Here is a 22,443-nt window from a genome sequence, read left to right as displayed (position 1 = left end):
TGAGCGTCCTATGAACTCGGACCCCAGGATCCTTCTGAACTTCCACACTGCCAAGAGTCCTACCATTAATATTATATTCTGCCATCCTATTTGACCTGCCAAAATGAACCACTTCACACTTGTCTGGATTGAACTCCATCTGCCACTTCACCGCTCAGTCTTGCATCCTATCACTGTCTCGCTGCAACTTCTGACATCTCTCCACACTATCCACAACGCCTCCAACCTTTTTGTCATCAGCAAACTTACCAACCCATCCCTCCACTTCCTCATCCAGGCCATTTATAAAAATCTCAAAGAGTCAGGGTCCAAAACACATCCCTGGGGCACTCCACTGGTGATCGTCCTCCATGCAGAATATGACCCATCTATAACCACTCTTCTGTGGGCACGCCAGTTCTGGATCCACAAAGCAATGTCCCCTTGGATCCCATGCCCCCTCACTTTCTCAATAAGCCTTGCATTGGGGCACCTTATCAAATGCCTTGCTGAAGTCTCTACATACTATATCTACTGCTCTTCCTTCATCAGTGTGTTTAGATTATCTGACCAAGTGCTGTTTCTAATTCAAGAGGTATGCAAAATTTTTTTGTAAAGGTAGCTTTGAAAGCATTTCATTGATGTTTTGTGTTGCTATTAACTTAACCTTGTAGAATAATTAAATCAACTCTATTCAAGTCATGTACCATTTTGATAAACTTAATCTTTTTTTGGTAACGTTGTTAACTTGGTAAGATCCTTGATTTGGATGATGTTGAATTTAACAATATATTTGCTGTTCTCCAAATGTTCCCCTCACTTGGTGATCTAGCACATGCATTACAGTCAGTAGAAACATTGACCATTACTTTAACTTTTTAGATTTTTTTCTCTAATGTTGGGTCATATGAACTTATGGAATATGGGCAGAAGCAGGCTATTCAACCGCTTGATCCTGCCTTGCCATTCAATAAGATCATGAATGATACGTTTGTGTTTCACATTCCACACTGCCCCTCTCACCCCACTACTGGAGCACAACATTCACTGCTGGTGCTCCAGTGCATTATTGGTCAGGTATTCAGTATGGAGTATTGAGTAGTGTGTTCCTGATAAGATGTTAAACCAATGCTCCATTTGCCTCCTTGGGCGGATTGTAATGATCTCATGGCATTATTTCAGAGAAGGCCAGGAAAGTTATCTCTGGTATCCTGGTCAATATTTATCCTTCATTTGATGCCACATAAACATTAGCTAGTCATTTTCACATTACTGTTTGTGAGACTTTGTTTTGTTTCCTTTACTATATCAGTGACTATTATACTTCAGAAGTACATTACTAATCATAAAGTGCTTTAAACTTTTAAAATCTAGTGGTTGTGAAAAGCAGGATATCCAATGCAAGTCTTTTTGTTCGAATACCTGAGAAGTTAAAATTCACAGGAATTTCCAAATTTGTTGAAAAATTTCTCATTCATGTATTGTTAATGAATCAATTTGTGGAATGATTTGTTTCACTTCAGCATCTGTGAAGAACCCCCAATTTCAAACGTACTTCTCTAAATCACTTCTGGTGATGCAGGGATTTGGATCATGTTTTCAGTAGGTAGTTTGCCCTTCGGTTGGTGTATTTCAACTCAAAATGCTACAGATTTTCATTTTTGACCAAGGTGACTCATCGATTGCTTATGACAGCTTGAACTTGTGTTGGACCACCCTGTATGTAATCATAATGTTTTCTGATGTACCTTGGGACTTGTATGTCTTTCCACCTTCTTCGGCTGGAGTCAAGAGTGGTTTCTTAACTACCTCAATAAATACACATTTGCAATAGATCCTAGTGGTGTAATTTTGAATTTAGCACGGCATAGTGTGATGCAACATCGGCAGCCTTTTGAAAATAGAAAGCATGAATTTGTTGGAACAAGGCAAATAGCGAGAAATACTGTACATATGAGACAGTTCACACTGTATGCCCATATGCTAAGCAAACTCCCTGCAAGAAGGAAATCATGTATGTCACTCCCCACATAACTGGACTAACTTGACGTCAATATTTTCACTTCTTAACTATTCTGCAACAATGGCATAGAATGGTTGAGAATACAAGTCAGACATAGGATCATAAGAGCAAGAGTAGGTCATTTTACCCTTCAAGCCTGCTCTGCCATTCAGAGAGATCATAAGAACATAAGAACGTAAGAAATAGGAGCAGGAGTAGGCCATCTAGCCCTTCGAGCCTGCCCCGCCATTCAATAAGATCATGGCTGATCTGTCGTGGCTCAGTTCCACTTTCCCGCCCTCTCCCCATAACCCTTAATCCCCTGTCTTATCAAAAACCCATCAACCCGCGTCTTAAAAATATTTAGCGAGGCAGCCTCCACCACTTCAACGGGCAGAGAATTCCAGAGATTCACCACCCTTTGAGTGAAGAAGTTCCTCCTCAACTCCGTTCTAAACCGCCCCTCCTTTATCTTGAGGCTGTGCCCCCTAGTCCTACTGTCCTTTCTGAGCAGGAAGAGTCTCTCCACCTCTATCCTATCCATCCCATTCATCATCTTATACGTCTCAATGAGATCTCCCCTCATTCTTCTAAACTCTAACGAGTACAAGCCTAGTTTATTCAGCCTCTCCTCATAGCTCAACCCCCTCAACTCCGGTATCAGCCTAGTAAACCTCCTCTGCACTCCCTCCAAGGCCAAAATATCTTTGCGCAGGTGCGGCGCCCAAAACTGCACGCAGTACTCCAGCTGCGGCCTCACCAATGCCCTATACAGCTGCAGCAAGACCTCCCTACTTTTATATTCAATCCCCCTCGCTATGAAGGCCAGCATCCCATTCGCCTTCCTGACCACCTGCAGGCTGGGTTTTTGCGACTCATGCACAAGGACCCCTAGGTCCCTCTGCACCGTCGCCTGCTGCAGTTTTTCACCACGTAAGTAATAATCCTTCCTACCATTATTCCTACCAAAGTGGACCACCTCACACTTGCCAACATTAAATTCCATTTGCCATTTCCTGGCCCATTCGCCCAGCCTATCTAGATCCTTCTGCAGACTCTCCACACCCTCCGCACAATTTGCCGTTCCCCCAATCTTGGTGTCATCAGCAAATTTTGACACCCTACACTCGGTTCCCTCCTCCAGATCATCTATATAAATGGTAAAAAGCTGAGGCCCCAGCACCGACCCCTGGGGCACTCCACTAGTCACCATCCGCCAATCCGAATAGCACCCGTTGACCCCCACTCTCTGCCTCCTATTTGACAACCAATCCTCTATCCACGCTAACACCCTACCCCCAACTCCATGTCCCTCGACCTTCTGCAATAACCTCTTGTGAGGTACTTTGTCAAACGCCTTCTGAAAATCTAGAAAGACCACATCCACCGGCTCTCCTCTATCCACTGCCCTAGACACATCCTCATAGAACTCCAGTAAATTTGTCAGACACGACTTCCCTTTAATGAAACCATGCTGCGTCTGCTCTATCAAGCAATTCCCTTCAAGATGCCTCGCAATTTCCTCCTTAATGACAGATTATAACATTTTACCTACCACAGACGTTAAACTAACCAGCCTATAATTCCCCGCCTTTTGCCTGGCACCCTTCTTAAACAACGGCGTAACATTAGCCATTTTCCAATCATCCGGCACTTCCCCGGAATCCAGCGAAGTCTGGAAAATAACCACCAAGGCATCCACTATCACCTCCGCCATTTCTTTCAGAATTTCAGAATTCTCTTTCAGAATGGCTGATCCTCTTGTGGTCTCACCTCCACTTTCCATCTGCTCCCCAGAACCTTTGACTTCCTTGTCTATCAAAAAATCTACTTAACTCAGCCTTGGATAATTTAAAGATCTAACCTTCATTACTTTCTGTGGAAGAGAAGAGACTAAGGACCCTCAGAGAGAGAAAAAAACTCTTCATCTGTTTTAAAAGGGAGACCTCTTATTCTTGAACTTTGTCCCTCATTTGACCCTTGCTGTTTGTCATTTTCATAAATGACCTGGATGAGGAAGTGGAGGGATGGGATAGTAAGTTCGCCGACGATACAAAAGTTGGTGGTGTTGTGGATAGTCTGGAGGGATGTCAGAAGTTGCAGCGTGACATCGATAGGATGCAAGACTGGGCGGAGAAGTGGCAGATGGAATTCAATGCGGATAAATGTGTAGTAGTCCATTTTGGCAGGACCAGTGGAATGCAGGAGTACAATATCAAGGGTAGGAGTCTTAGCTGTGTTGAAGAGCAGAAGGATCTTGGAGTCCGGATCCATAGGACTCTTAAATCGGCCTCGCAGGTGAAGGATGTGGTCAAGAAGGCATATGGTGTACTGGCCTTCATTAACCAAGGGATTGAGTTTAGGAGTCGGGAGGTAATGCTGCAACTTTATAAGACCCTTGTCAGACCCCACTTGGAGTACTGTGCTCAGTTCTGGTCGCCTCACTACAGGAAGGATTTGGAAGCTATTGAGAGGGTGCAGAGGAGATTTACAAGGACGTTGCCTGGATTGGGAGGCATGCCTTATGAAGATCGGTTGAGGGAGCTAGGTCTCTTCTCCCTGGAGAGACAAAGGTTGAGAGGTGACCTGATAGAGGTTTATGAAATGTTGAGAGGAATAGATAGGGTGGATTCTCGGAGGCTATTTCCCAGGGCTGAAATGGTCGCTACGAGAGGACACAGGTTTAAGGTTTAAGCAAACACAGAGGAGATGTTAGGGGTAAGTTTTTCACTGAGGGTGGTGAGTGAGTGGAATCGGCTGCCATCGGTGGTGGTAGAGGTGAACTCGCTGGGGTCTTTTAAAAGACTTCTGGATGAGCATATGGGATCTAATGGGATTGGGAGTTACAGATAGTTCTATGGCTTGGTAGGTATAGATGTGATCGGTGCAACTTGTGGGCCGAAGGGCCTGTTTGTGCTGTAGTGTTCTATGTTCTATTTCTAATCTCCCCCACAGGAGGAAACATCCTCTTCTATTAAGATCTTGTATGTTTGAATAAGATCACCTCTCATCCTTCTAAACTGCAATGCCTATATGCCTAATGTTCATAAAATCAGCCCTTCATCCTCAGTGTGAGTTGAATGAACCTTTTCTGAATTGTTTCTCAAGCAATGATATCCTTTTATCAAAATCGGAGATCAAAGCTGCGCACAGTATTCCAGGTGTGGTCTTACTAAGGTGTGCACAGCTGCAGTAACATTTCCCAAGTTTTATAATTCCATTCTTCTTGCAAAAATGTCAGCATTCCATTTGCCTTCCTAATCACTTGGTGTACCTGCATACTAACTTTCTGACTCGTGTGTGAGGGCAGCCAGATCCTTCGGTACCACCATGTTCTGCAGTCTCTTTTTCCATTTAATTAGTATTTCTATTCTTGCTGAAGTGGAGAAGTTCACATTTATCCACATTATACTCTATCTGCCAATGTTTTTCCCATTCACTTAACCTGCCTGTTTCCCTTTGCTGGTTCTCTACTTCCTCTTGACAACTTACTTTCCTACCTATCTTGGTGTCACTGGTGGGTTTAGCTACCATATCGTTGGTCCCTTCTTCAAAATCATAGATATAAATTGTAAAAAATTGAGGACCCAACAGTGATCCCTGTGGGACTTCAGTAGTTATGGCTTGCCAATCCAAGAAAGAGTCATTTACCTCTACTATCAGCTTCCTGCTAGTGAGCCAATCTTTTATTCATGGTAATATGCTACCCCCAACACAACATGCTCTTCTGTTGTGCTGTGGTCTTTGTGGCCCCTTATCAAATATCTTTTGAAAACCAATTACGCCAACATCTACTGGTTTTCCTTTATCCATCTTGAATGTTATTTCATCATAAATCTCTGATCTTTTTCTTTAATACGATCTGCCTGGTCACATTGTGATTTTCTAAGTATCCTGCTATAATCTCCTTAATAATGGTTTCTAGCAGTTGCCATATGAGAGGTGATGGCTAATTGGAATGTAGTTTCCTGGTTTCTGCCTTCCTCCCTTCTTGAATAATGATGTTACATTAGCTACATTTCAATTCACTAGGACTGCTTGAGAATCTAAAGAATTTTAGAAGATGATAATCAATGCATCTAATATCTGTACTGCCACTTATTTAAAGACCTCTAGGATGCAGGTCACTTGATTGCTGAGGATATGTTAGCCTTTAGATCTAGTAGTTTTCCCAGAACCTTTTCCTGGTAATGGTGATTTTTAAATTCATCTCTACCCCTCTCTTGATTATCAAACATTTTTGGGAAGTTTTCAGTTGTCTTCTGTAAAAACAGACAAACACAGTACCTGCTCAACTTCTCTGCTTTTTGTTGTTTTCAATTATCAATTTCCCTTGAGACGCACTCTCTCTCAGGGACTAGCAATAGCTATCATTACATTTTTCCTAATCAAATACTTGTTGGAACTCTGCTGTCTACTTTTATATTAGTTGCTAGCTTTCTCTCATTCTCTGCTTTCTGCCTCCTTTTTATCTTTTTAGTTATTTGATATTTCTTAAAATCTGGCAAATCCTCTGACCTACCCACCAGTTTTTGCAGATTTGTACAGTTTCTTTCAATTTAATACTAATCTTAACTTCCATATTTAGCGCAGATGATGCATGTTTCTGAAAGTGACTCTTTCTTCCACTAAGGTAAATCTTTGAGAGTTATTAAATATCTCTTCAAAAGTCTGCCATTGTAACTCTACTGTGCTACCTTATAACCTAGTTTCCCTGATCACCTTAGCAAGCTCTGTCTTCATACGTCCTAGTTACCTTTATTTAGGTTTTAAACTAGTCACACTTTTCTATTTTAAATAGAATCTGAAATTCTAACATATTGTGATTGCTATCATCTAGCGATTCCTTTACCATGAAATTATTGAATAATCCTGACTCATTGCACTTTACTAGGTCTAGGATAGCTTGCTCGCTGGTTGGCTCTAGAACCAAAGGCTGTAATTGTTCTGAAAACATAGAAGGGTCTTGTACAGTTTGGATTGGAAAATATTACTTTATTTCAATTGAAAAACATTATTGTTCAGTAATAGCTATAAGATTTAAGCCTGGGAATCACAGATTGCCAAAAAAGGGAATTGAAGTCATAAGTGATTTTAAGAGTTTAAGAAGCAACAGTTTAAATCTGGTGCATAAGCTAAACAGACAGAAGAAACATATCACCTGTAACAGGTGAGAGTGGTGCCACAGAGGGGGGAAGCAGGAGAGTGCTGGCCTCTGTGGCTGGCAGTGGCAGTCTCTCTGCTCTTGGTCTTTTTGAGCTTTGTTAGGCCAAAGTCAGCATGGATCATTTTGAAAAGCATGTTCCCATCTGAAGTCGTCATGAGCTATGTTCTATGAGCTAACCAGAGTGTTAGGCTGGAGCCGGCATTGGTCCCCTTGAGAACCTCTTTACATTCCTGAGTGTGTTTTCCCTGTCAAGAGTTTGTTTCTGTACTTTATTCTTGGGGTCTTATGTCAATCACTTATTTTATTTTCTCTTAGCAAGATAATCCCTCTCATATCCTTCAGAAACCCTTGAAAGCTCTTTGCCTGTTAGGGTGTCCTATCTAATGTTTACCCAGTTGGTTACATATGGGTCATGAGATCGCTCCCATATCAGGTTTAGAAGAACAAAGAAAATTACAGCACAAAAACAGGTCCTTCTACCCTCTGAGCTTGCACCGACCATGCTGCCCATCTGAACTAAAACCCCCTACCCTTCCGGGGATCATCTCTTCTATTCCCTTCTATTCATGTATTTGTCAAGATGCCCTTTAAAAGTCACTAACATATCTGCTTCCACTACCTCCCCCGGCAGTGAGTTCCAGGCACCCACCACCCTCTGTGTAAACAAAAAATCTAACTAGTACATCTCCTTTAAACCTGTGCCCCCTAGTAATTGACTCTTCCATCCTGGAAAAAAGCTTCTGACTATTCACTCTGTCCATGCCCCTCATAGTCTTGTAGACCTATCAGGTTGCCCCTCAACCTCTGTCGTTTCAGTGAGAATAAACTCCAGCCTCCCCTCATAGCTAATGCCATCCATACTGGCCAACATCCTGGTAAACCTTTTCTCTCCAAAGCCTCCACATCCTTCTGGTCGTGTAGCGACCAGAATTGAACATTATATTCCAAGTGCGGCGTAACTAAGGTTCTACAAAGCTGCAACGTGATTTGCCAATTTTTAAACTTGGTCCCCCAACCGATGAAGGCTAGCATGCCATATGTCTTCTTGACTACTTTTTCCACCTGCATTGTCGCTTCCACTGACCTATGTACCTGTACACCCAGATCCCTCTGCCTATCAATAATAGTGATGCCTTGTTTCAGGGCCTGTGCTAGAGACATGTCCCTTGCAGCCTATGCTGGCCTGTGTTTGTCAACTCTGGAAGCTTTTCTCACATTTCTATATTATTCAATGCATTTCTAGAATCATAAAATCTGCAGTGCAGGAGGAGGCCATTTGGCCCATCAAGCACAACAGCAATCTGCCCAGGCCCCATCCCTGTGACCCCCACATGTTTACAGTCTTAAACCCTCTGACACTAAGGGGCAGTTTATCAGAATGAGCAATTGGGGCTCATTCTGGGGAAGGTGGGACCTCTAAGAGGGATGGTCTACACCTGAATCAGAGGGGGGCCAATATCCTGGGGGGTAAATTTGCTAAGGCTATGCAGGGAGGTTTAAACTGATTCGGAGGGGGGGGTGGGATCCTGAGTAGAGGGGTTGAAAGTGAGGGGGGCATAGATGGGGACTGCAATGCACAGCATCGCAGGGGTGGGGTGGAGCAGAGTTTGAAATGCGTATACTTTAATGCGAGGAGTATTCGCAATAAAGTGGATGAACTTGCAGCGTGGATCAGTACCTGGGACTTCGATGTTGTGGCCATTTCAGAGACATGGATAGAGCAGGGGCAGGAATGGTTGCTGCAGGTCCCGGGGTTCAAATGTTTTAGTCGGAGTAGAGAAGGAGGTAGAAGGGGGGGAGGGGTAGCATTATTGGTCAGGGACTGTATCACAGTGTCAGAGAGGAAGTTTGATGAGGACTTGTCTGTTGAGGTAGTATGGGCGGAGATTAGAAATAGGAGTGGAGAGGTCACCCTGTTGGGAGTCTTTTATAGACCTCCTAAAAGTTCTAGAGAGGTTGAGGAAAGGATTGCGGAGACGATCCTGGTTAGGAGTGAAAGTAATAGGGTAATTGTTATGGGGGATTTTAACTTTACTAATATTAATTGGAATTGTTATAGCTGTAGCTCGTTAGAGGGGTCAGTTTTTGTACAAAGCGTGCAGGAAGGTTTTTTGACTCAGTATGTAGATAGGCCAACTAGAGGTGAGGCTATATTGGATTTGGTGCTGGGAAATGAGCCAGACCAGGTGCTAGACTTGGAAGTTGGTGTGCATTTTGGTGATAGTGACCACAATTCGGTTACGTTCACCTTAGTGATGGAAAGGGATAGGCATGAACCTCGGGCCAGTGGTTTTAGCTGGGGGAAGGGTAATTATGAGGCTATTAGGAGAGAATTAGGAAGCATAGGTTGGACTAGGAGATTACAGGGACTGGGAACGTCTGAAATGTGGAGTTTTTTCAAGGAGCAGCTACTGCGAGTCCGTGATAGGTATGTCCCTGTCAGGCAAGGAGGAATTGGTAGGGCTAGGGAACCGCGGTGCACCAAAAAAGTTGATTCGTTGGTTAAAAGGAAAAAGGAGGCTTATGTTCGGATGAGACGTGAGGGCTCGGGTAGTGCACTAGAAAACTTTAGATTGGCTAGGAGGGAGTTGAAGAGTGAGCTAAGAAGGGCTAAAAGAGGACATGAGAAGACTTTGGCTGATAGGGTTAAGGAGAATCCTAAGACGTTCTATAGGTATGTCAAGAACAGAAGGTTGGTTAGGGCAAGATTAGGGCCAGTTATAGACAGCAGAGGGAAGTTATGTGTGGAACCGGAGGAGATTGGAGAGGCATTGAACCAATATTTCTCTTCGGTGTTCACGCAGGGGGACATGGATATAGCTGAGGAGGACACTGGGTTACAGGGGAGTAGAATTGACAGTGTTACAGTTGATAAGGAGGATGTGCTGGATATTCTGGAGGGTCTGAAAATAGATAAGTCCCCTGGTCCGGATGGGATTTACCCCAGGATTCTCTGGGAGGCAAGAGAAGTGATTGCAGAGCCTCTGGCTCTGATCTTCAGGTCGTCGTTGGCCTCTGGTATAGTACCGGAAGGTTGGAGGTTAGTGAATGTTGTCCCATTGTTTAAGAAGGGGAACAGAGACTTCCCCGGGAATTATAGACCGGTAAGTCTCACTTCTGTTGTGGGCAAGGTTTTAGAAAAAATTATTATGGATAGGATTTATAGTTATTTGGAGAGTAATGAATTGATTGGAGATAGTCAGCATGGTTTTGTGGCGGGTAGGTCGTGCCTTACTAACCTTATTGAGTTTTTTGAGAAAGTGACCAAAGAGGTGGATGGGGGTAAGGCAGTGGACGTGGTGTATATGGATTTTAGTAAGGCGTTTGATAAGGTTCACCATGGTAGACTTCTGCAGAAAATGCAGATGTATGGGATTGGGGGTGATCTAGGGAATTGGATCAGGAATTGGCTAGCGGATAGGAGACAGAGGGTGGTGGTTGATGGTAAATATTCATCATGGAGTTTGGTTACGAGTGGTATGCCTCAGGGATCTGTTTTGGGGCCACTGCTGTTTGTAATTTTTATAAATGATCTGGATGAGGGTATAGTTGGGTGGATTAGTAAATTTGCTGATGACACCAAAGTCGGAGGTGTGGTAGATAGTGAGGAAGGGTGTCATAGTTTGCAGGAAGACTTAGACAGGTGGCAGAGCTGGGCCGAGAGGTGGCGGATGGAGTTTAATGCGGAGAAGTGTGAGGTAATTCACTTTGGTAGGAATAACAGATGTGTCGAGTATAGGGCTAACGGGAGGACTTTGAATAGTGTGGATGAACAGAGGGATCTAGGTGTATGTGTACATAGATCCCTGAAAGTTGGGAATCAAGTAGATAAGGTTGTTAAGAAGGCATACGGTGTCTTGGCGTTTATTGGTAGGGGGATTGAATTTAGGAGTCGCAGCGTTATGTTGCAACTGTACACAACTCTAGTGCGGCCGCACTTGGAGTACTGTGTGCAGTTCTGGTCCCCACATTACAGGAAGGCTTTGGAGAGGGTGCAGAGGAGGTTTACCAGGATGTTGCCTGGTATGGAGGGGAGGTCCTATGAGGAGAGGCTGAGGGATTTGGGGTTGTTTTCACTGGAAAGAAGGCGGCTAAGAGGGGATCTTATTGAAACATATAAGATGATTAGAGGTTTAGATAGGGTGGATAGTGATAGCCTTTTTCCTCTGATGGAGAAATCTAGCACGAGGGGGTATGGCTTTAAATTAAGGGGGGGTAGTTATAGGACGGATGTCAGGGGTAGGTTCTTTACCCAGAGGGTGGTGAGGGATTGGAATGCCCTGCCTGCTGCAGTTGTAAATGCGCCTAGTTTGGGGGCGTTTAAGAGATCCGTGGATAGGTTTATGGACGAAAAGGGATTGGTTTAGGTTAGTGGGTCATTGTTTTTTAACTGGTCGGCGCAACATCGTGGGCCGAAGGGCCTGTTCTGCGCTGTAATGTTCTGTATTCTATGTTCTATGTTCTATGATCAATCAACCTACCCCTGGGATTTTATTAACTGTTTTTCATTACACCATGTTCAAGGAAGTACGTTTCCAACAGCATAGTAGGATTGTGTGTTGCTATAATGTTGAGCAGGATCAGAGTTCAAAGGCTTTGATTTAATTTCTGCCACTCCACTAAATTTCTGGATATAGCCAAGCTTGCTGAGGAAAAATCAGATGTGATGATCTGGCACTCTTGTAAGCTTCTGGTGGTTAGCCATGAGCAGTGTGATCAGAAACAAGAATTGGTGATAGATTAAGAATCAATATAGCATCTTCTAGTGCTATAAAATGTCTCAAAGTGCTTTATGGAAGCATTATAATTTGAAGTATGGGAGTCATGTGATATAAGTCTGGGAATGGCTGTGTTTTTGCAAACTCTGGTGCAGCCCTTCTACTTATCATGATGCACAACCCACAATTATCTAATCCAGGAGTGTACACTCAGTGCTATGATCCTGAAAGGTCTTGGTTAAATTGGGGGATGGGAAACCAAGTAAAATTAAGAAAATCCTTGTTGATCAAGGCGGTCGGAGACTGCTGGGATGAGGCCTTGTTTGCAGTGCCAATTGTGCTGGTGAGCGGGCTCACACTCTGGCAATACCGTAAGCATCTGGATGATGGCTGCCACTGTGAATAAAGTTATGGCTGATTTCCTTGGCTCCCTGGTACATATCATTAACTGTAAGATATCTGAAAGAAAATGGATGAAGCGGAGGAAAGAATCCTGTTAGTTGAAAGGGCAGTTTCCTTGGTGGAAAATCACCTTCAGTCCTTGGAAATCCTGCTGAATGGCATGTCCAACATCTGGCTAATTCAGACAACTGAGGTCCGAGAAGGAATGTCCTGAGAGGAGCTGAGAATAACTTCCCAGGTGAATTTGAGAATTGGCTGCCATACTTTCATAGTCTTGATTTTGAAGGCTGGGCTTATCATGTTTGAAGAGGCACACTGTATCTGGTCTTCAAGATCTGGGGTTGGTTATAGGCCCCGATTGTTAGTCTTGTGTTATCTTGACCTTTGTATTTGTGGACCCATTTGCACCTCATCACCTGCAAGGGCCGAGATCTCTCTTTCTATGGGGCTTTTGGGTGACATTGCAATGGAAATGAAGAGACTTTGGTGAGATATGGACAGATCCTTAATGTTGTTTGACAATCCTGCCAAGGCCTTGGCCTTTTCAAGCTCTGTGGCAGACTATGTTATCCTGCAGTTCATAATTCATCCTGAACTACTCCCATTGTGATTATAATCCTGATTTTGTGATGTTGTCTTTTATCCTGACAAGGATGTTTAATATATGAGCATTAGGCCTATGTCGTCTATTATCCAGTTTTCTTTGAAAGCCAGAGATATTTATATAATTATAATGGGATTCATCCACTGGTATGCTCTGGCAGTGGAATGAGGGAGACCTTAGTTTAAAGTGTGTTACTGTTTACATTCAGCCTTGGTCCTTCCATGTGGTACCATGGAGCAGTGTGGGTAAGGGGGTCTGCCCACTCTGCTTTTGGCCCTGTGTCAAATCCAAATTCCTGAAGTCTAATGTTTGTAATACAGAGATATTTTCTTTGCTTGCAGGTTAATAATGAGTCTCCTTGGTTCTACTGGGGAGGCAGCTGGATTGGTTGTATGGCATCATGGTTGTGAGTTTTTTTTATATATATTGTAACCTTGGCATTTATAATGGAGATTTATATGATGTGGCATCCTTATGGATAATATGAGTAGTGCCTTAGGGTGGTGGGCTGGTGGTTTGGTAGAGAGATGGTACGTATGGCCTTAAGTCCTCAATGGATGATGAAAACTCCTTTAGTGTCACATTTTTCTTTTGTTTTTTGTTGTTAGTTTGGTGTTAATGAACCCATTTTCGTCTCCTGTGAAGTTGCAGACAAGTCATATACCCTGGAAAAGACTGGCATAGCTGGAGATGGGGAAATATTTACTCGTGCAAACTCAGGTGTGATCGGGAATCATTGGTTGTCGAGCCCTTTTGGGTTAGTTGTTTATATTTTCCGTGGCTGCACAGGTTGTGACAGTGGCTGATTGGAAATTTGGCTTCTGGAACGTATGTCATTCTGTTGGAAGAAGGAGATTCTTGTCTTCTCCTGAGATATTCTAACTGTGGATGTCTGGATGACAATGACTTCCGTTGCTAGGGTTTCCTTGATGGGGGGAAAATAGATTGAACTGTTATTAGCAGGGCCTGAATAATTCTGGAGATGGGGGAAGTTTGTTTTGTTTGAAGCCCAGGAGTGGCATGAGTACTCCCAGGCCTGTTAATCCTTTTTAACTGTGTCTTTGTTCGATGTTTAACTTGGCTGGGTAGGTTAGAGTGGCCATGATGTGGAGATGCTGGCGTTGGACTGGGGTAAACACAGTAAGAAGTCTCACAACCCCAGGTTGATGTCCAATAAGTTTATTTGGTAGTACAACCCAATAGCTTTCGGAGCGCTGCTCCTTCACCTGGTAAGTGGGAATTCTGTTCACAAACAGGGCATATACAGACACAAACTCAATTTACTAAATAATGGTTGGAATGCGAGTCTTTACAGATAATCAAGTCTTAAAGGTACAGACAATGAGTGGAGGGTCACTGCCTGTGTGAAGTCTGCACGTTCTCCCATGTCTGCGTGTGTTCCCTCGGGATGTTCCGGTTGCCTCCTACAGTCCAAAAGATGTGCTGATTTAGGTGTATTGGCCATGCTAAATTCTCCCTCGGTTTACCCGAACAAGCATTAGAATGTGGCGACTAGGGGATTTTCACAGTAGCTTCATTGCAATGTTAATGTCAGCCTACTGTGACTAATAAATAAACTTTAAACTTTAGCTACTTTGATTATCCTTTCCTGGACCCTGCGGAGAATATACTAGATGGTGAAGGAGGCTGTCCTTCCCTGTGAAGGTGTTTTCTGGGGCCTTCTGGAAACTCTCCTTGAGATTTAGGTTCCTCTGGAGGCTAGTATCCTGTTGTTTGGATCCTGAATGTGAACCCAAATACTGGAGATGCACATTGTCTGAGTTTTTCCCCATGAGATTTCCTATGAAATACTAGTTCCTGGTTTCTTGCATGTGAGAACGTACACTGTCAAACCGTATCTTGTGTCTGTGGCTCTCATCCAGGTGTTTCTTTGTCTCGGAGGTTTCCTTTCATTATCAGGGTTTGTGGGTTGCTGATGTAGACTCCAGTTTATTATATTTGATCCTACAGGGTTTCCATCAGCTTGGCAGGAGGGGGTGGATTGTTTCTTTTCACGAGATATCATGTCTGTGGCTGTCTTGACAACTCTTCTTCTTCTGCCTGGTGGGGCCTCCTTGTTAGAAAATGAGTAAACTTTTCTGGCTGAAATGGGACTGGAGATGAGTGAGGCTTGTTTTGTTGCAAACTCAAATGTGGTGCAAATTCTTTATTTTAGGTTCAATCTCCCTAATGGAAGGTATTCTGTTCTTTGTGGGGTCCAAAGAGAAGTTTAAATACCTGGGCTCTGTTTTATCTGCACTCTTCCTGTAAGGGCATATAGCTCTGCTCCTGTTATCCTGCTTGAGAGTGTACACTGTAATCTCTTGGGTTTGGGATTATATCCTGATGTTCTCCTATTTCAGTGGTATCACTTCATTGTTTGGAGGTTTTGGGGCACTGTTTTAGGCTCCGATTGATTTAATCTGACCCTATAGAGGCTCCCTTATACCATGTAGCTCAGTTCTTGTTATCCAGTGGGTGTGCACCACAGTGCTCATGGCTTTATCTTGACATCCTGATATTCCCCACTCTGTAACGTTCTTTCATTACCTTTATGATTACAACAAGTTATAATGTTCCAAACCATTTATAATATTTGCCATCTTTTCTGTATGTATGTGTGAAAAAAATTATACTGTATTAATCTTTGTGTTTTTCTATAAAAATTGAGAAAAATCTTTAAAAATACCCCAATGAACCATGTTAAGTAAGATGACCAAAAGCTTGATCATAGGTTTTAAGGAGTGCTTTAAAGATGGAAGGGAGGCAGAGAAGCAGCTTTCATGTCAGGGCTCTAGCTAAGGCTGATGTATGGGGTAATGGGGATCAGGCTTGGGTGGATTGTGGTCATTGCAAACTCGGGCTGAGTGGCCTCCTTCTGCACTGTAGGATTCTATGTACCAGGGATGTTTCCAGAGCTTGGGGCATAGGCAGCTGAAGGCATAGCCATCAATAAAGAAGTGATTTAAAATGAAGAATGCACAAGAGGCTAGAATTAGAGGGGCACGCATTATCTCTGAAGCTTTTGGGGCTGGAGGTGATTGTACAGAGGGGTGAATTCATGGAGAAATTTAAAAACAAGGATCAGCATTTTAGAATTGAGGAATGACTTGACCAGGAGTCAATGTAGTTCAGTGGGTCAGAGCAGCAAGAAAAACCATTTCAAGAGAATCTATGGATATAATTAGATAGATAAGAATGGAACCAGGTGAGAACAGACCCAGCTAGCTTGACAACAGTGACGAGGTGTTGAAGGAGGATGGTGTGATCACTGTGTCAAAGGCTGCAGACAAGTCGAGAAAGGAAAGTTCATCATTATCCCAATCACAGAATATAATTGTTATTTTGTTAAGTGCCGTTGTGGTACTGTAGAAGGGCAGAAACATGATTGGCAGGACTCAAACATGAGTTCTGAAAAACATGAGAACATATTTAGAACACGTTCAGGGACTTTGGAGAGGAAAGGAGTGGTGGGATGAGATGAGACAGAAGTTTTTAAGAATAGCATTTTCAAAGGTTGGTTTTTGAAGTGAGGGGTAATGTTGGCAGATTTAAAGGAGAGGGATGAGCATTTGGGGAAAAAAGAGAACCATTTACAGTGATAGTTAACATGGGGACCAGGAGGAAAGTTGGGTGATCAGTTTCACGGGAATAGGAACAAGATGAGCGCAGAGGAGGACATAAGGGAAAATGAGAGAGAAGTTAGAGAAGGAGGTTGATTGAAGGTATTACACAAATATGGCCAGATTGTTTAGTGAAACAGATGTGGAGATAGAACCATAGAACACTACAGCACAGAAACAGGCCCCTTGGCCCCTCTTGGCTGTGCTGAACCATTTTTCTGCCTATCCCACTAACCTGCACCTACGCTATATCCCTCCACACGCCTCTCATCCATGTACCTGTCCAAGTTTTTCTTAAATGTTAAGAGTAAGCCTGCATTTACCGCTTCATCTGACAGCTCATTCCACACTCCCACCACTCTGTGTGAAGAACCCCCTCCTAATATTCCCTTTAAATTTTTCCCCCTTCACCCTTAACCCACGACTTCTAGTTTTTTTCCTCCCCTAGCCTCAGTGGGAAAAGCCTGCTTGCATTCACTCTGCCCATCATAATTTTGTACACCTCTATCAAATCTCCCCTCATTCTTCTACGTTCCAGGGAATAAAGTCCTAACCTATTCGACCTTTCTCTGTAACTCAGTTTCTCAAGTCCCAGCAACATCCTTGTAAACCTTCTGTGCACTCTTTCAACCTTATTAATATCCTTCCAGTATTTAGGTGACCAAAACATAGAACCATAGAACACTACAATGCTGGTGTTGGACTGGGGTAAGTATAGTATTAGTGAAACAGAGACAGATTGTCTTGATCTTGGTGATAAAGAAGCCCATGAGCTCTTTGAACTTAGTGTTGGGGAGGATGGTGGAGGGGACAGGGAGAGGGTTTTATGAAGACAGTTTGCAGTGGAGGACAGCTATGAGTTATCTTTGCATTCTAAGATGATCCTGGGACAGGGAGCAGTTTTAGCCAAGCAGGATCAGATGGTGTTTTAAGTGGTCCAGCCAAATCTGCCAGCGGGTGGCTAAACTGGTTGGTTGCTGTATTCTTTCAAGTCTGTGACCCTGAACTAAGGAGAGCAAGGATTATTAGAACATGTGGCTATTGAGTCAGAAAGTAACAATTTAAATTTGATTGGATAACTATTTGAAAGGAAAAATATAAAAGCATACAAAAAAGTGGGAAATTAATTTAGGACCAATAGCTGCAGTTGAAGAGTGAGCACAACACATTGGGCTGCATTCAGGACCCATTTCCTACGCTGTGATTTTTGTTCCATTACTTGTGGAGTTGTAAACCAGTTCATAACATGTGCAAGACAATTTTCACATGTTGTGACAATCCTATCTCTATGAAAAAGGCGCACAACAGAGGATAAATGTTAGTGGTAAGCATACTGCTTGTATCATATCCTGCACCAAATTCTGCTCACCCATCACATTTGTTCATACTGGCTGATATTGAATCCTTATCCTCTAACTCTTCAAATTACAAACATGGATTCTCTTGTTAAAATCCTTTTATAGCTTCTTTGAACAAATGTTCAGTGACCCCTCTTAATATCTCCTGCAGTAGCATTCATTTAGTCTCTTTTTCTGTGAAACAGCTTGTATTATTATTTCCGGACATTGATGCAATTCAGTGCTACTTGATGGTTCATTCATCATGTTCATCTTCTATTTCTTTATGTCCATGAAGATATGCAAATTGTAATTACTTGGCAACTTTGCAATATTAGATATAATTGGCCAATACATTTTATTGTGTTTAGTAACAGGTGGCAAATGTGCTTGTGTTGTCTTGTAAGTATGGCTATAGCTATTGAGATTTTATGTTTCATTTGTCTTGCAGTTGAAAAAGATTGGAGGTGGAGGCTTTGGAGAAATCTATGAAGCTGTAGACTTTCTGACCCAGGAAAATGTTGCTCTCAAAGTGGAGTCAGCCCAGCAACCAAAACAGGTTCTCAAAATGGAAGTTGCTGTTTTGAAGAAACTGCAAGGTAAGTTAAGTTTTACATGATGTGTTTGTCTCTCTGTGTTGGGTCAGTTATAGTACATCTCAACCACTAATTAGTGTAAAATTTCTACACTTCTATGCTATGTGTAGCACTGATAAAGAGCTACCTAGCCTAATTCCACTTTCCAGTTCTTGGTCTGTAGCATTCTGGAAAATTGCTTTTAAGAGTACTTGCTCAGTATGATGCTGGCTTCTACGACTATCATCCTTTCAGGCAGTTGCAGACTCCCACCATCCTCTGGGTGGAAAAGAATTACTCAAGTTTCCTTGAATTCTTCTGAAAATTACTTTTAAATATTTATTTCTCTGCTAATAGAAATAGGGCTTTCCTTTCCATTTTATTCTCATAATTTCACACACCCTGAAAACAGCGCCAACCTGTCCAATATTTGCTCTTGGCTAAAATTCGACATTACTGGCAATATCTTGATATAGCTCCTGGTCTGGTGCATCACATCCCCCTTGGCATGTGATCAAAACTATACATAGTACTCCAGCTATGGCCTAACTAGTGTTTTGACAAATAAAGGAAAGTATCCTGCATGCCTTCTTAGTCATCTTATCTACCTGTCCTATTAGCTTCAAGGATCTGTGGATGTGCACTCCAACATTGTACTGTTGCTCTATACTTTCCATTATTCTATTATTTATTGTATATTTCCTTGATCTGTTGCCGTCCCCAAATGAATGACCTCGCGCTTTCCTGAGTTGAATTTCTGTTTAGTTGACTGTTCCATTGAAATCTTTGTGCAATCAACAGCGTTCTTCCACATGATCAATTTTTACATTGTTTACAAACTTCTTAATTATTCATCCTGAATTTAAGTCCAAATCATTGATCTGCACCATGAATAGCAAAGGACCTGATACTGAGTCCTGCAGACCCCCAAACTCCAGAACCTTATGGAAGATGCCTTTCATAGATGTGCGAGTTAAATTGATTGGCCATGCTAAATTGCCCCTTAGTGTCAAGGGGATTAGCAGGGTAAGTATGTGGGGTTATGGGGTAGGGTTTGGGTGGGAATCTTGTCAGTGAAGGTTTGATGGGCCAAATGGCCTCCTTCTGAACTATGGGGTTCAATGAACCAGTCACACAAGTACCCTTTTATCACTAAGCCAATTTTATGTCCAACTTGCCTTTGAATCCCATTGGATTTTGCTTTTCTGACCAATCTACCATGTAAAATCTTGTCAAAAGCCTTGCTAAAAATTATTTAGTTTATATCAAGCCCACTATCAACATTACCTGTTGCCTCCTCCAAAATTATAGTCAAGTCAATGAGACATGACCTTTTAACTCTCTCTGAGAAGCTTCTACAATAATTTGCCTACCATCAAGATTAGGCTAATTGGTCAGTCTACACCTTCCTTTTTAAATAATGATGCTGTGTTGTCTGTTCTCTAGTCTCCACCTAAAGCCAGTGAGTATTGGAAAATTATGGTGAGAGTGTCTGCTGTATCTTCTCTTAGCAATCTGGTTTGCATTTCACTAAATTCTGATGACTTACATGCTTCTAAATATGCTAAACCCCTTAATACTTCCTCTGTCACTATGTTTACACTATCCAACTTTTCACACTCTTCTCCCTAACTAGAATGTCTGCATCCCACGCACAGAATTATCCTTTTAGTTTTTAATTGTTCCTCCTATCCTTAATAATTCTATTGTTTACGGATTTATTTGATTTATTGATGTATTAACATACAATGAAAAGTATTGTTTCTTGCGTGCTCTGCAGACAAAACATATTGTTCATAGAGAAGGAAACGAGAGAGTGCAGAATGTAATGTTACAGTCATAGCTAGGGTGTAAAGAAAGACCAACTTAATGCTAGGTAAGTCCATCAAAAGTCTGACAGCAGCAGGGAAGGAGCTGTTCTTGAGTCGGTTGGTACGTGACCTCACACTTTTGCATCTTTTTCCTGAAGGAAGAAGGTGGAAGAGAGAACGTCCAGGGTGAATGGGATCCTTAATTATGCTGGCTGCTTTGCCGAGGTAGCGGGAAGTGTAGACAGAGTTAATGGATGGGAGGCTGACTTGTGTGATGGATTGGGCTACATTCACAACCTTTTGTAGTTCCGTGCGATCTTGGGCATAGCAGGAGCCATACCAAGCTGTGATACAACCAGAAAGGATGTATCATTAAAAGTTGTGAGAGTTTATAAAACATCTTCGGGTTTTTCTTGATTTTCTCTGATACTATTTTGCTATCTTGAGAATATCTTTTCCAATAACACTATGCTGGATGATGAAGTCAACCTTCATTGCCTATTCAGGCAGTTTCACTATCTGAGCGCAAATGGGTTTCTGGGATGTTGGTCAGTATTTCAGTCCTACAAAGTCTACCACTGCTTTGACGCTGTTTTGCCTTCAAGCATTTTCCTGCTTTTATTAAATCACATCTCAGCTGAGTAAAATTGGCCTTTCCCCAATTTAAAATTTTGCTCTTCCTCTTTCTTTATCCTCTTCCAGAACTACTCTAAATCAAACTGAATTATGATCACCACCACCAAAATGCTGTCCCAATGATACCACATTCACCTGTCCAGCTTCAGACACAGGGCTGTACAGTTACATTATTGGCCTGGATCCTGTAATCCTCATAGAGTTGAGATGTTCACCGTTATTGAGGACTGCAATTGCATCACAATTTCCCGGAACCTGCTTGTGTTCAGATAGGGAAGTTGCCTGAATGAGCTGTAGGTATTTACAGTGGTTTAACTGGGGCTGCTCCTAGCACCTGTGGAGCCTGCTTAGAAGCACAATCCTTTAGAGTCTGAACCACAGCAGAGTCTGAAAACACTCCCATACCGTCGACCCCTTCTCCTTACCCTCCCAAACCCAATTTCACTGATTCAGTCCTACCAACGTCAGAGAGGAGCTGGGGTGGAGGGAACATTGTGGGTGTAAGAGCTAGACGAGAGTGATGTTGGGGGTAGTGAGGTGAGGGGGGAGCAACAATTAACATTAAATCAAATAAAAATTGACCATTATTAAAAACTACTGACTAACATTCTGCAGATGAGCTATTATTTCAGACAATGTCATTCAACTGAAAATAGATCTCTCAAGGGGCATGATGCCAGAGGGGCATGCTTTGTTCGGAATGTGCAATGCTGCTAGGACACCTCATGAATGGATCAACAGTATAACTGGGAGAATAAGTTCTTGCTGCAGCTTACAACTGAGGAAGGGTCATAGTTTGTCGTGCAGTTGGCATTGTATTTCTCCATTTTGCCACTGACTGCAAAATTTGGCATTATGACTTAGGAATTACATTTGTGCAGTTTGCCAAGTTTAATATTTGAATAAATGTTGCATATTTCCTGTATGTTGCTGAAAAGGGAGATCAGTTGCCAAAGCTTTTCATCTTGCAGTCATCAGGATAAACACAAGAATGCTAAATTCCATACAAATCACAAGTGTTGCCTGGGAGAAAGGACAGGGTAATACAGGCTAACCAAGCTCCTTGATAATGCACAATATAATAAAGGCACAAGGTTTGAACATATTCCTTTTGTTAGCCTGTATGGTGTTGGGTAACAAGCGTTATTGCACTTCAACTCATATCTATTGGATGTTGGAAAGTGGAGAAAGTTGCTTGTAATTTGGCTATAGACTTGGTCATGAGTTAATTTGCTTATGCTGGGTATAATAGAATAGTGGTATGTCACTGGGCCAGTAATCCAGAAGCCAGGCCTAAACCAGGGCAGAAATTCAATTAATAAATCTGGAACTGAAAGCTAATCTCAGTAATGCTGACTGTCATCTATCATAAGTTGTCGTAAAAACCCACCTGGTTCATGAACCCCATGGAAGAACAATTTATGAAATGGGGATCCTGAGTCCAAATCCTGTGGCAGCTGGCAAGTTTAAATTCAGTTAATTAATTTTTTTAAAGGATGTACAAAATAAAGCTCTCTCAAGTAATTAACCTCTAATATACAGCAGAGCAGACTGTTGCCTACGGGCACTCAAATGCTTTCAAGATTGAA

The 22,443-nt window shown here is 42.4% G+C and overlaps 1 protein-coding gene across 7 annotated transcripts in view; it reads left to right on the top strand.

Moving 5' to 3' along the window:
- Positions 1 to 22,443, top strand: part of ttbk2a (tau tubulin kinase 2a) — a 264,660-nt gene that overhangs the window by 86,347 nt on the left and 155,870 nt on the right. For all 7 annotated transcript variants that reach the window (XM_080202945.1, XM_080202938.1, XM_080202939.1 and 4 more), the window contains one exon: positions 18,284 to 18,431. In XM_080202945.1, coding sequence (XP_080059071.1) covers positions 18,284 to 18,431 — 148 coding nt within the window. The remainder of the gene's footprint in view (positions 1 to 18,283; positions 18,432 to 22,443) is intronic.

Source organism: Carcharhinus amblyrhynchos, chromosome 14, assembly GCF_965287045.1.
Source record: "Carcharhinus amblyrhynchos chromosome 14, sCarAmb.v2.hapA, whole genome shotgun sequence".
In the NCBI taxonomy this organism is placed as follows: Eukaryota; Metazoa; Chordata; class Chondrichthyes; order Carcharhiniformes; family Carcharhinidae; genus Carcharhinus; species Carcharhinus amblyrhynchos.
The sequence above is the reverse complement of the archived record's forward strand: the minus strand, read 5'-3'. Positions and strand labels throughout refer to the sequence as shown.